At 51.2% G+C, this 14,270-nt stretch overlaps 1 protein-coding gene across 1 annotated transcript in view; it reads left to right on the plus strand.

Annotated features, from left to right (window-relative positions):
- CACNA1E (calcium voltage-gated channel subunit alpha1 E) overlaps positions 1-14,270 on the plus strand; it is a 95,657-nt gene that overhangs the window by 31,786 nt on the left and 49,601 nt on the right. Inside the window, exon 7 of the mRNA XM_074151770.1 lies at positions 5,200-5,303. Within this exon, the coding sequence (XP_074007871.1) occupies positions 5,200-5,303 (104 nt within the window). The remainder of the gene's footprint in view (positions 1-5,199; positions 5,304-14,270) is intronic.

The following is a 14,270-nucleotide window of genomic DNA, read 5'->3' on the forward strand; positions in this document are numbered from 1 at the left end:
CTGAAACAATAACCCCGTGCTGGGGGTTAAGAAGCGGGAGCCGGCGGGGGCTCCTTTGCCAGGTAGGGACCCACCGTGTCGGCTCCATTCCCCCATGAAGGTCCTGCTCCCACTCCTTGGTGGTGTCATTTATAGGCTTGGAGGCTTTGCTGGCAGTGGGATGGGTTGTGTCCAAGATGTGAGTGTGGTGGTTCAGCTCCGGCTGGGGGTCTCCACCAACGCCTTGGCATGAGAAACACCCTTGGGTGCGTAGGTGCAAAGGGAGGAAGGGGCACCTTCCACCCTTTGGGGAAGCTGTGGCTCCCTAGTCTTCACCAACAAGCTCATTTTGGTTATGTTGATGTGTCATGTATACCTGGAAACAGCAACAAACACATTTCTCAGTCTGGTGGCCATGGGAGAGCTTGGGTGGTTTAGGCTGGTGGGGTGCATGTCGAAAAGGTGGTTGTCTGAAAGGGAAGGGAAAAAGCAACAAAGATTAGCCATGAGGCAGCTTCTCTGTCTCCTAAAGGGCTTGGCTGAGCGATGGGATCTCCTCTCCAGCACAGGGAACCAGGGATGGGAGAGAGGAATTTCTTCATTAAAGGAGTTACAGCGTTCATGTAATTTGGGGATTGAACTTCCTGTGTCTACCCTGACCTCTGCGCATGAGGGTCTCCTGGTACCTTCAGCAAAGGGGAAAAAAATGGTGGGAAGGCGCAGCAGACCAAGGCAATGAACCACTGCCTATGGAGGGATATTAAGAACAAATGGTGCCCCAAAGGGATGGGAAAAGGGGCTGCTCAGCCAAGACAACTACACCTAGGTGCAAAAGAAGTTAAGAAGTGCTACGGGAGCTGCCAAAAGTCACACTGACACAGACCTCATGAAGGATGCTCAAAGGGGCAGCGAGCGGTCCTTGATTCTGCAGATGGAAGCAAGGCACGGTGAAATGACGGCTGGGGATATTTGGACACAGATGGTGATTTCACCCTGACTTTTGGTCAACACCAAGACAGAGGCAACATAAAGGGCTGGATAGTGGGAATGAGGACACAGGCATGAGTGCAGCTGATGTGGAAGCCAAGCGCCGAGATCATCGCATCCATCAGCCCGGCGCTCAGGATAGCTTCCCCTCCCCATGCTTGGAGGGAGCTGGCACATGAAATGGCAGGTCTGGTAACAAGTATTTTTAACAACTCCATCGAGTTGGGGGAGGCACCATCTGACTGGAGAATAGCGAATGCGATGCCTATATTTAAAAGTGGGGGGAGGAGGGGAAAAAAAGTAAGGCAGGCAGGAATAGGACTGTAAGCCTGACCTCGATCGCATGCCATTTAGGAGCAGGTTTGGAAGGGAAAAGATGAAAATGAATCATGGGTTTGCCAAAGGTAGGTCACTCCAGGCTAACCTGGCATCAGAGACCTGGAAATGTGTAGAGCTGCTCTTTGTAGTAGTAAAGCTTTTGCTATGGGAAAGTGTTAATGAACTGGAAAAGAGGGGAAGGAGAAGAGGAGCTCTTCAAGGCTGGCAGGGAAGCGAGCAGTGCTGGGATGGTGCTGGGTGGTGGTGAGGGGACGTAGTGGCTGGCAGTGACCGGCAGGGCTCGTTGGGGATGAGTCACAGGTTTTTCTGCTTCCACCTTACAGCATTGACTGGTTTCCTAGAGCTGAGGGGACAGAGGCAGCCACCCTGGGCTGGAGGAGTTTGAGGGCTGGAGGAAGAGATGTGGGATGCTGTGAGAAATGGAAAGCCATGTGCTTGTTGAGTAACAGCAAAGATATCTCCTAGGAGCCCAGGTCTTGCTGATTGGGAAGTAGCAGTGTGGAGGAGGAGGAGGGAATGAACGAGTGAGCACGGGGTGACTACAGGCCATCAGTGCCCTGGAGAAGCAGGGAGGCTTGCAGGCAGGATGGCAAAGCCTTGGTAGTGTCATGCAGGAATGGAGTGGGACCCATCAGAATCACTCACTCGGATCTCCTGTGTCCAGGGAAGATGAACTGAGCCCAGACTGGAGCAGGGAAGGGGCCGCTGGATTAAACAGGGAGGGAGAGCCAGTCATACAAGAGAGAACTTGAGGAACCTTGCTTTGGCTAGCAAAGCAGAAGCTGGGGTTGGCCATGATAGCTATCTATAAATACATCAGGATGGGAAACAGTATTTCAGCCAAAGGCCAATGCTGGTAAAAGAACAGATGCATACATAAAATGACCACAAATAAATTTAGGTTGAAAATTAGAGCAGCCATTAGAGAGTCTGCTTGAGGAGCCTTCCAGTGGGAATAGTAACTTTTTAAGGTTGAGTTGACAGACATCGAGGGGAGGGTTTACATGATGTGAGGGGGTCAGCAGTTGTGTGACACCCTGGCAGTCTGCGACCTCTTTGAGGCAAATGCAGCCAGGTGTGGCGCTTTCTTTGGTTTCGCTGGCAGATGTTCTTCAGCTTTGGGAGTGGAAAGATGGGAATGCTCGTGTGTGTGTGCACACATATGCACGCACGCATGCTCTTCTGTGTGCTGATGCTGTGCTGCACTGGATGCTTTGTGGTCATGCTTTATGCCACGGGCTAGAGAAGCTAGAGAAGCAGGGGAAGATGCAAAGCCTGTGAAATGCCAAGCCCCTTGTGTTTCCCAAACAAGCCTCCTTGTGCCCCCAGCTGGGCCCTCTGCAGCTTGGGTCCTGCAAAGGTACTGGAGCAACTCTTCCAGCTTATTGGGGAATAAAAGGGCAAATTTTGCAGTTGGAGTGGCTGAGCAGGTACCAGATGAGAGGCTGGAGCCACCACAGCCTGGCTGGGTATCACCAGCTCCTGGGTTTGTAGGGAGCATTGGGATGTGCCCTGGGAAATTTTATCTTGGTGCTGGAGGGTCCTGGCAAAGCTAGCACCAGCCAGGGAACCCCCATGGCTGCTCAGGGCAGGACTGTTCCTGGGGCTGCTGGCATCGTCCTGGGTGGCTGGGACCATTCCTGAGCTTGCTGTGGTCAGTAGTGTGTTCTTGGGTATGTGGGAGCCACTGGCGGCTAGCAGTGCTGGACATGTAACCTCGGAAAAACTCTAAAATCTCTCTAATCCTCCCCTTTACCTCCACCCCCATGGGAGCTGGGTACACAAATGCACGTAGAGGTGGAGATCACAGATAGCCTGTTCTGGCAGGTCCCTGCTAAGCCTCTGCCTCAGCTTTCCCACCTGAGTGTCCCTGGTGCCACCAGCTATGACCATGTCCACAAACTGCAGTGGGAAGAGGCAGCCTGGGTGCTGCTGCTGCTGTTACTGCCTGATAACCCTGGGAAATTGCCCTCTGCTCCATCATCTCATTCCTGTCTCCCACTCTATCTCCTGCTGCACATCAATGCACGTCTCTCTCTCAAAGGGGAGAATGCCAAAGGAGGGGTGGCAATGGCCGCCCATGGGAGAAGATGTCTCCTTCACCTGTAGGAAAGGAGCTCATCTGTTTTGCATCCCCTGTGCCAAGGACCTTGGGGAAAGCCCATGATTTTTGGGCAGGAGCCAGTTTCAAAGGCGAGCAATCCTGGCACAGGTGGCAGGTACCCAATGGTATCTGGGCAGGGAGCTGAAGCCCAGCCAGACTTGGGCCAAGGGGTTGCATGATGCCTTGGAAGCTGATGCCATGGCAAAGAGTACTGTTAGAACAGAGCACGGTGGCCTGGGTGTCTCTGGAGGGTGGTGATGAGCATTGGCTATACAGGACTCTCATGCATCATTCCCACCTCCCTGCACTTGCTTCTCCCACGGCTCTGAAGAAGGGGGCTGGTGGTGGGCTGGGGCTCTTGAAAGGTGCAGGACTTTGAGAAGATTTGTGTGGTCTCCCTGGGAGGTGGGCATTGAGTCTTTCCAGATGCTTTCCCCAATCTCAAAGTCCTTATTGCTGCTGGCTGCCAGGCACTCCTCGGCACTGGGGTCACAGCATCCCCCTACCTGGTGCTGTGGTCGATCCCTCCAGTGGGATGTGTTGGCATCGCCCTTCCTGCCTTGAGCTCAATGTCAGGGTGGTGGGGATGCCCAGCTGAGATTCCTGCTGACGTCTCGGTCACCAGAGGAAGACTCCGGCACGTTGACTTTCTCTCCCTCGTCGGAGATGAGCTTCTCCCCTTGCAGAGCCTCATCTCGGCTCCTGCACTGGCTGACCGGGAGATGTGGTGACAATGACTCAGACGAAGATGAGGGCTTAATTAGCACGGGGAGAGGGGGGAAGAGAGAGAAAAGAGAAAGAGCCTTTCATTGCAACAAGATTGATACCACCTCCCCCAGACAGTCACGTTCTGCCGCATCACCCTCCAGCCCGGCGTCATGTGCGCCGTGCCTGACACTGGAGAACAAATGGGGCCTGGGAAGCGGCTGTGAGGTACAGAGGGGCACTGCTTTATTAAAAGCCTCAGTGAATAAACGTCTGGAGGTATAGAGCAGGGCTTGCCAGCAGGCTTTTCAGCTGTCGGGCTTTGCCCTGCGGTTAGAGCTCCCCTCCGCTCTCAGCTCCTTGGGGTTGGGGTAGCACACCCAGGGTGGGAGGGTGTCTGTGATTTATTACCAATGATGCCATCAGCAAAATGCCCGTGTGAAGGTGTGGAGCTTGTCCACACAAGTCCCTTTCCCCCTGTGCACGGAAGGACAAGCACTGGCTGCCTCTTCTTTAGCCGCCATCTTCCCTGGCCCTAAGGCACCTTATAAATCTTTCCCTCTTAACTGGCGCCGTGCTCAGCCAGTGCTGCTGCTGCAGGGCTGCTTTCCCCTGTCTCGGTGGGATGTGCAGGGGGAGCACTAAATCAAGCTGCTGGGGGAGGCATGCTCAGGGTGGTCTCTGCGCCCTCAACACCATGATTTTGGGCTGCACACCCCTGGACCTCTGCCTGCCCACCACTGGGAGCCTGTAGCACTGTCTTACAGCCCCTGTGTCCCTGCAGGGATGGTAGGAGGAGGCAGAGGAGAGTGGTCTTGCCCGATGAGGGTTGGAGACCACGGAGGACGGTGTGAATGGGGTAGGATGCTGAGGGGCATCAGGGCACTACTGGTTGTGAGCTCCCCTGCACAAGCAGTGCCCCGTGCCCATCAAGGCTTGGCAGGCATGGTCACATCACCCTGAGGAGCCTGGTGCGATCAGCCTGGAGGGAGAATTACTACCACCCTGAAGCTAACGCACCCTCCCTCTGCCACAGGTGCTGGTGTTGAAGATAACGTCACATGTGTTTTTTCTTTCCCCTCCAGACCAATGATGCCTTAGGAGCCACGTGGAACTGGCTGTACTTCATCCCCCTCATCATCATTGGATCGTTCTTTGTCCTCAACCTTGTCCTGGGAGTGCTGTCAGGGTAAGCGAGATGCTGTCCTTTGCCTCCGAGCCATCCCCCATCTCTGAGCCCTGAGGTTGGCCCCTGGTACTGCCATGACCCCCAGGAAGCCAGTAGCTGGTTCCCCCTGTCCCCTCCACCCTTGCCTGTCCCACAGCAAGGGATCGCTCCCTGGCTCTGCTTAGCTCCTCTGCTTCCTGGGGAGCTGGGAAAGGAGCAGCCCTGAAGATGCTTTCGTGTTGTTTCTCCTGGCTGAGAGCTCGTGGTTTTAGTCACCTGTGAGAAATGGTCAGTGTCGATCTTTTGGCTGCTTGGGACCTGCTGGAGGGGAGAGGCTTGGGGAGGCCTTATGGAAACGTGTTTGAGTCTGGAATGTGTTTGTAGTGGGGTGCACATTTGCTGGCTGATGGAGTGTGGTAGGTGTGGATTGGAATGGGTTTGGGGCACATATGGGAGCGATGCGGGGCACCTCCACTCTATGTGGGATGTGGCCAGCACCAGTGGGGGATACGCACTGGTGAGGGTGCCTGGCGTGCATGTGGACAAGCCAGGAACACAGGGACAACACATCTGTCCCTATTGTGCTCTTCCCAGGGGGAAGGAGGTTTTAATCCAAGCCATTAAGCTGGGTTTGGAGAGAAAAAGGCTTCTTGTCTCCATGACAATGAACTGTGGTTGCATCAGCACATCCTCAACCGCTGGCAGGGGTTGGTGCATGGGGAGAGCATGCCCTCTCCTGCACTGGGAGGGGGATGTGGGCTCCTATGCCCTTGCTGCAGGTGGCAGCAGGGACCCTGTGCCCAGCAACAGGTAATTTTTTCCTAATTGCCCATCATGGCAAAAAAAACGCGCCACTGTAGCACTGGTTTGGTCAGCTGGAAAGCCCTTAGATGCAGGGATCAATGTGGAGACTGGCCCTGGTCATCTCTCTCATTGTCCTAAGTGTCCCTGTGAGTTCAGCTGCAGTAGTGGTGGTTTCAGAAGTGCTTCTGAAGAGGCAGGTTGGGCTTTGGGGGGTCTGTTGGTGGGTTGAGTTTCCCCAGCTCTCTGTCTGTGGTCTGACTGAGTCCAGGGGCTCTGGGGACAGGCTGCAGGAAGGGATTCATGCTGCCTTGTGGGGAGGGAGCTCTTACAGAAGATAAAGTCATCCAAACAGTGTTGGGTGGCTTTTGTATTTCTTATGCCACATCCAGCTTGGGGATTTGAGCAAAGTCCAACTGGGTGTCAGTGTCAAGTAGGAACTTTCCTACAAAAGCCCAGAGAAGGGTAGTTAGGAAGCTCAGGGCTAGGCAGCTGGAAGCCTCTTATTTCGGTGTTGAAATGTGTCAACGTAGCCTGTTGTGTGGACACTGACACTTTTGGTGCTGATAAGATGCTGAAAACAGCCTTGGGATACAGCAAGGTAGCACTGCTCTGGCTTGCAAGCCAGCCACTGGCAGGAGGACCACAGGGTGGTTGGTGGGAAGCCCAGCTCATGCCCTGGTCTGTGCTCAGTGCTTTCCTGTGCCAGGACTGTGCGAGGCAGCTGATCCTGCGCCCGCTGAATTGGATGCAGTTGTCTAGGGCTCTTCCCAGGCGCCGGCTGGCATTTCGACTGTTTGTTTATTGCTAATAGGGTTTGTATTGGGGAAGGATGCAAGTGGGTGGGTGGCCTAATTGGCAATGGAGATGCTCTCATGGCGTGCCAGATACCTAGGGAAAAGCATGACTGCTCAGCTCCCTGGAGGGCTGAGCGAGGTGAGTGGAGGTGGCAAGCTGGGCTTTGCCACCCAATGGCAAGGCCACCTCAGGTGCCCTCCTGCATGGCCACAGCAACAGACATCCCCTCTGGCCGAGCGGATGCAGTAGCTCGACAGCGGCAAAGCTTCCTCTTGCCAGAGCTGCTGTCAGAGCCACAGAGGGTGCAATGCCAGGCGGGAGAAGGTACTTCTGCATGCAGACAACGCCCGCCCTTGAGTGCAACAAGAAGGGCTTCGTTCCTCGCTTTGCTTGCTCAGTTTTTATTGTTTATAACACTTCTCACAATCCTCTTGTGCTGGAAGAGAGCACTTTGGCTGTGCTGCGGGGGAGGGAAGGTGACCTTTCCATCCCCCAGTCTCTGAGCTGGATGAGGAGCCAGCGTCCGGCTGGATCCCCCTGCCTGCTCTGAGGCTGAGCTGAGCTGAGCTGGGAGGGGAAGGTCACTTTGAGGATGAGCTCCATGGAAACAACTCCATGCGAAAGAGACCTTTCCCCCGGCACTACGGCACTGATGTGAGGAAGACAGGCAGCCATTCCCGGCTTGCTGAAGTCGCGGTTGCTCTGTTAACTCGGGGCACAGCGGTGAGTCCTGGTAGCTCACTTACAGAAACCTGGACACACGTCGGTGACAAACTGCACCATCTACACTGGCAAATAACAAAATCCGCTTGGGCTTTCTAGACTTCTTCTCAAAGTTCACGCTCGTGAGCTGCTGCAGAGCTGCCTCTCTGCCCTCGCTTCATCTTGGCAGTGGTTTTCTTTGGGGAAACAGTCACACACGCGAGGCTGGTCCTGAATGCGAAGAGGCTGCAGGAGGACATTTGTATGTTTAACACCATCAGAAGTTTGCTAGAGCCCAGATTTAGCAATCTTCTGGTTGCGATGCGCATCTCTCCCAACAGTCAGTTCCCCAACTGTTAAGCTGAGGCATGACCTCCGTGATGTAAACAGCCTGGATCCATCTGCTCCTAAGCACAAAGTATGTGGGAGAGGAAAAGAAATGATTTCCATCACACCGAGGCTCCTCGATTTTTCTCTCTAAATACTAACACGCACACATGAACTGGAATTGCATGCAACGCTATTAAGAGGAGATGGAGTCGCTCCAGGCAGGGGCTTGGAGAGCCAGTTCTTCTGGGGCTTTGGCATTTATTACTGTGTCTATTAACTTTCCCCCTCTATGGGTGCAATTACGGATCAATTAATTCCAACTGAAAGCAGGAAGGAAAAAAAAAAATTGGCCCTGTTCCTCTTTGAGAGCATTTTGCAGGTATGAAGCCCAAGGAGATGTGACTGCTCAGCTTTTAAAGCTACACAGGCTACCGAAATAATCCTGGCAGAAGAGAGTCAGTGGGAGCAAGCGAGGATGGAGCATCAGCTGAAATGCTGTGTTTTCTGCCACGTGGCAGCTGGTGGATTTGGGAGCTCGGGAAGATCCTGAGACTCGTATCAAGTGTTGCCTGCTGCTGTCCTGTGTCCCCAGGTTGGTGTCATCTAGCACTTTGCTGCGGTGGGGCAGGATGCACCTGCAGCTCTGCACCTCTTCCCAGGGAGAACTGCTGCAGTGCAGAGAGAGGATTGCATGCTGCAGCCATCTCTGCTGTGGGATGGGTAGGAGGAGTGGATGAGACCTCCTTCCACCCTCTGGCTGATGGCCTGTTGTGTGCAGTGCCCTGGGGTCGGTTGGCTTTGTGTCAAGGGGATGCAAAAGCTGCACGTGCCCCATACCAGAGATTTGCAAAGATCTGCTCTCCCTTCTTTGTGAAACGTTGTGGGTTTTTTATTCGGTTGCTTCTCATGTAAAAGAATTTGGATTTGTGTGTCCATGCTGCATCTCCAGAGCAGCAGAGACCAGGTTAAAGCTGTGCTGGCTGGTCCCCACTGCCTGTGGCATGCATGGTGCCGTGGCAGCAGTAATGCCATCCCGGTGATGACCACTGCTCTCCTGTTCTAGCCACTGCAGAGATCCTGCCTGCTTTGCCCCTCCTCCTGGCAAGAAGATGGCTTATGTCTAGCTTGTCGCTGGGAGCAAGAAGATGAAAGTGAAGCTGAAAAATAAGCCATGCTTGGAGGTATAATGTTGAGGACTCACACAGAGTTTCTGATACCAGACAGGCTATGTTTTGACTCTTTTCTATCATCTTTTCCTCAGTTCTTGCAGTAAAGTCCTCCTCTATTCATTGAAGCATGTCCTCCTGTTGAGGTAGACCTGTAGCTGTGGTGAACTCCTTTCCCCTATCCAATCTTGTACTTCCATCCCCTTTCCAGGGTGACAAAGCTTCCTATAATCACCAGAATTTGTGGTCTGCAGCAATAGCTGAGTGGGTGCAGAGTGGAAGGGGATGCTGGCCAACCTGGGAAGGCTGGGTCCTTGGGTCTGCCAAGGAGAAGACCTTTGGAAGCTGCTGGCAGAGCAAGAAGTTGAGCCAACCTAGATGATTCTATGATTCTATGATGGCAAGAAAAATGAAATCTATCTGCCTTGTACCAAACAAGAGAGTAATTTAAATCCTCCTAATTGCTTCCACTCATCCTGGTGATGTTAAGTCTTTTCTCCCTTTGAGTCTTTTCTGCCCCCCACCCCCAGCTCTTGCATTAAGCCTTTGAAAGAAACGACTAATGTTATAATTAAAGGATCAATTTGGCAAGATTTCTTTGTCTTAAGATCATCTTTCTTTCAGGTTGGGTTAGCGCTGCGTTCCCAGTCTCCGGAGAGTTTTCTTCAGCTCCTTCAGGAGCCTTCTGTACCATCTCTGAAATCTTTTCACTTCAGTTAATTTGAATTTTTTTCTCATCCAATTTTGAGGCATAACAAATGATGAATAAAATTCAGCTTTATAGCAATTAATAATAAGGGCGTTGAAGGAACAAGTGTACATTTTCAATGGAGGCAGGGGGAGTTTTGCCGGCTCTACACAAAACTTGGGCACCGTGCGTTCAAGCCTGGATCAGGTGGTTTGAAGCCAGAAACTCTGGGAAAGAGGATTAATGTCTTGGAGGTAGGCGGTTTGTGGAGGGGAAAGCAGGGAGACGCGTTGCCACAATGCGGGAAGGCTTGTGGGGAGATCATGAGGGACAGCAAGATGCCAACAAACATGCCTGAGAAATACTGCACCGGAAGCATGAAAGCTTGGAAGCAACGTTGGGTTTTCTCTTTAATGATTGTAGCATCTCAGGGAGTGGCTCGGATGAGATGTAAAAATGGCTGTGCCCATTGTGTGTGTGTGGATTCACCAGCTGGAACTGCTTTTGAATGGAGGTGTGGGTGTAATGGGGAGGGGGGGGCTGTGATGCCTCCTGCCAGGTCCCCCAGCACCATCATGAGATGCGTGTTGGTGGGGCCACGCTTGGTGAGAAATGGCTATGCTTGTCACTTTGTTCTGGGGAAGCTCTTGTGTCAACGACGTGGTATTTGAACATGAGTGAAGCAAAGGAGCCTTTGAGATCTTCATCTATATTCAGCAGCCAGGTGGGCATCCATATTCAATGAGTGCCTCTCTGCCTTGCTCTGCTGTACCACCTTTCTGCGGAGGGCCTCCAAGCCCTTTGCAAACAAGCTGCCTGACAAGAGACATGCGTGTCTGGTGTGCTGTATCCCCTGGTGTTACAGGGAATAATGACTCTGCTTACAGCCAGCCGGACAGGATAAAAAAAAAAAATAAAAATCCACAACAAAGCGACGACTCAGTGACTTTCCAATTTGAGTTCTCTTTGCAAATTATTTGCCAGCGTGTCTCAAATGCTTCAAATTTCCTCTTATTCGTGCCTCCCTGCAAATCTGCTCTGTGGACTGCCCGTTGTCCGCAGGCTGTGGGTGAAAAGACTCGGTTTTGATCCTCTCAACAAAGCACTCAGCAGATAGTTCTTGCTTACAGATTGCTTTTGGAATTGTTTGTTCCAAATAGTTATAATTTCCATCATGTTGGTTAATGACAGCAATCGTACGGCCGTGGCTGCAGCTGTTTGACTTGGCAGATGGCTTTGGAGATGCCCAGTTGCTCCATGACCAAGTCTAACTTTGCAAGGGGGTGCTGGGCACTTCTGTTGGGTGAAGTAGACAGGATGCCCTGAATGAATCATGTAGCGTTATCAGTTCTTTGTATCATGTAGGCGGCTGTTTGTTTGTTTTGCAGTGGTGGAGTGACATATCTAGCAGTTGCATTCTGTGTTTCACACTTGATGGTCGGTTCTGAATTCATTGTATTTGTGTGTTGAAGGTGTCAATTAGACTGCTTGGAAGTTCCTGGGAAGTTAACGTGATGAAATGTTGAAAATCTGTGATTTTTTTCCATGCTGTAACTCACCTGCAGTACTAGCCCCGCACCTTTCATCTGCAGATCGTTATCACTTGTGAAGGGGCACTATAAAACTGTTCTCTGCTTACAGAGGATAAAAACTGGAGCATAGCAGGGAAGGGGAGGAGTGACATTTTCCCAGCGCTGCATGAGCCAGTGGGAGTGATTGCGAACAAAGCCCGGGGCTCTTGAAGCAGTGAAGCTGCGCTGCTCATACCAACCCTGTCTGATAAGAGGGAAATAAAATCCAGAGCTTGAATCTCTGCTTCTTGCTGCTGTGGGGCTAACAGACCCTCTGCCACCTCTGTGTAGCTTTCTTGTATCATGGGTTGGTCATGTTGTTGCTGTCTTTGGGGCAAAATTGTGAACAACAGGCTTCTCTGAGCAATGGAGACAGAGATGCAAACCCCAGCATTGTTACCCTTGGAAAAATGTTGAAGCTGAGACACTGTAACTGGAATGTCAGTGGCTCCCTTCTCCCGGTGATGTTTCTTCTCTTTGCCATTTATTTTTCTCTGCTTCAAAACCATAAGGTCTCTATAAACTGTTGGCTGCTCTGAGCACAAAACAAGTGTCGTGGAAAACCTGTCTTTTTTTTTTTTTTTTAAAGGTCACAGCAGGGTTGAGCTGAACACAAAGCAAGCATTCACGTGTGGTTTTCTCGCTTTGACCATGAAATAATTCTTATTCTTGGAGAGCATGCATGAAGTGTGTAGAGAGGGGCTGATCCCACCTTGAAACGCAGAGGCTGGACTGGACACCTGCACCTCTGCTGGGATCCATTGGTGAGGGACAGGCTTTGCAGCAAGGTACAGCTGATGCCCAACCATGTTCCCAAGCAATGATCCTGCTCCTGGTTGAATGGGAGCCTGTTGACTGAAGCTAACTGTAGACAAGAAATGGGGATTACTGGAGAGAAGAGGGGAGGTATTTAAAGTTCTTGCTGTTCAGTGGGCTGTGTTCCCCATCAGCAGATGCAAAGTTTAAGTTCTCTTGTGTTCTTCACTGCTTTGAGTCATTTCAGTATCTCCATTGCTGCTCTGGCTCTCCATCAAATACCAATTATTTGAATTCTTGAACTTCATCTTCAAAGCTGCCCAAAGCCTGGACCTGGGGGATCCTGTTATGCAGCTGGCCAACGGTGACCCTGTCCCTGCTGCTTTAGGCCCTATGTGGAGCCACGATGGCTCATATGTCTTTGAGGGACCAGCTTATAAAAGGAGCTCTTTAGTGCTGGGAGTCTTGATTTTGCTTCTGGTGGCACCTCATCTGGAGCCGCTCTGTCTGGTCCCCACTTGTGGAAGCAGTTTCCCATTTGGATTGCCTTCTCCCTATGTCTTCATGTTGTCATTGCCTTTCCTTTCTGCCTCTATTTTTGTTCATTTCTCCTCTTAGCGTGGGGTGTCAATGCAAACTGGCATGATGAGGTCTTTCTGAATTGTTCGTGCTGCTTGGTATCAATCCTGTCTAATACGAGCCCCTTTAGGACATGGTTGAAGTGACAGACCTATAAGAAAATCTGATTTAAATCACAACCTTTCTCCAAAGTAGAAGGTAACCATCAGCATCTGCCCCTTCTTAAATGGGACAGTGATGTAATGGGTAATCTCAGGGCTGGTATCTCCCAGCTCCTTCCCGTTTTACCATTCGATGTCGCCAACAGCTTGTCAGCTTTTCATTCCCCAACTCATGTGTCTGCTGGCGCTCTATAAATGTGCTCTCTTTAGCATCGTCAGCTGTACGCTCTGCTTCTTGCTGCAGCTTTGTCACAACGCTGGGAACACGTAACTCTCACCGAAGTACACAGGGCTGATCAAAAGCTAACAGCCACCACTAAATAGGAATACAAGAAATAGGATGTTTCTGGTTTGTTTTTTTTTTTGTTATTCTTTTCACCAGTTAGTATTTCATGGGAAAACTTTCTCAAGACAATCCAACTTTGTTAAGGAATCATAGAATCGTAAAATGGTTTGGGTTGGAAGGGACCTTTAAAGGTCCTCTGCTCCAACCCCCCTGCAATTGGCAGGGACATCTTCAACTAAATGCGGTTGCTCAGAGCCCTGTCCGACCTTTTCTGACTTCTGGCAATTCGAGTGAACTTAAATCAAGCAGTTACCCTTATCCCGGAAGGCTTGTTGCCTCCTCAAAGCAGACCTATGAAGCACATCGTCCCCCTGCAGAGGTTTTTGTACCTTTTGGACTCCCTGCTCTAGCCTTTGCTGTCGGTTCAGTGCAATAATCCCGGGCTGCAATGCCAGTTCTGCTGTGCCTGCTTGCCACCGTCTGTTTAAGTTGAAGCACCAGGTTACAGACTGCACAGTTAGTTCAACACTCCTGCTTTAGTTCCTTTACACCTCTTGGGTAAATACCATCTGATCCCCCTGGTTTGCAACTGTCTCATCCGTGTTTTCCAAACCGTCTGTTGTCGGTTCTGTCCCATAACCTTCCCTGACGCCCTCTTGGAGTCGAAGGCGGTTTTTCCTCAAATTGTGGTGCTCAAAGCTGAGTCGGAGCCATGAGCTGAGACCTCACGAGTGCTGAGGAGAGCAGCAGTATTACCTGCTGTCTTACAGATGGTGTTCCTTGTTATACATCCTGTTATATATGTTTTTTTTCACAGCAGCACGGTACTGTTACCTCATCCTCCGTGTGTAATCCACTATTTCTTCTCTTCCCACCCCATCCTTTCTGTTGCCTTGTATTGTTTTAAGACCTGTTTGATAACTGATTTGTTAGAGGCATTTTTAACAGTGGCAAAAGGGTGTACAGTCCCAGTCCAATTGGCCCGGGAGGGGTTTGTAATGATTTCGTGGGTGCGATTAAGACACAAACGAGGTCAGATGCTTTTTGCTGTAGCTTTACTACTGCTACCTTAAAATAATGCTAAATGGTGATAGAGGAAAGGCAGAGGTATAGAAAAGAAGGAAAAGAGAAGCAGTATTACAGTTCTCAC

The sequence above is a fragment of the Numenius arquata genome, chromosome 8 (genome assembly GCF_964106895.1).
Source record: "Numenius arquata chromosome 8, bNumArq3.hap1.1, whole genome shotgun sequence".
NCBI classification, from domain to species: Eukaryota; Metazoa; Chordata; class Aves; order Charadriiformes; family Scolopacidae; genus Numenius; species Numenius arquata.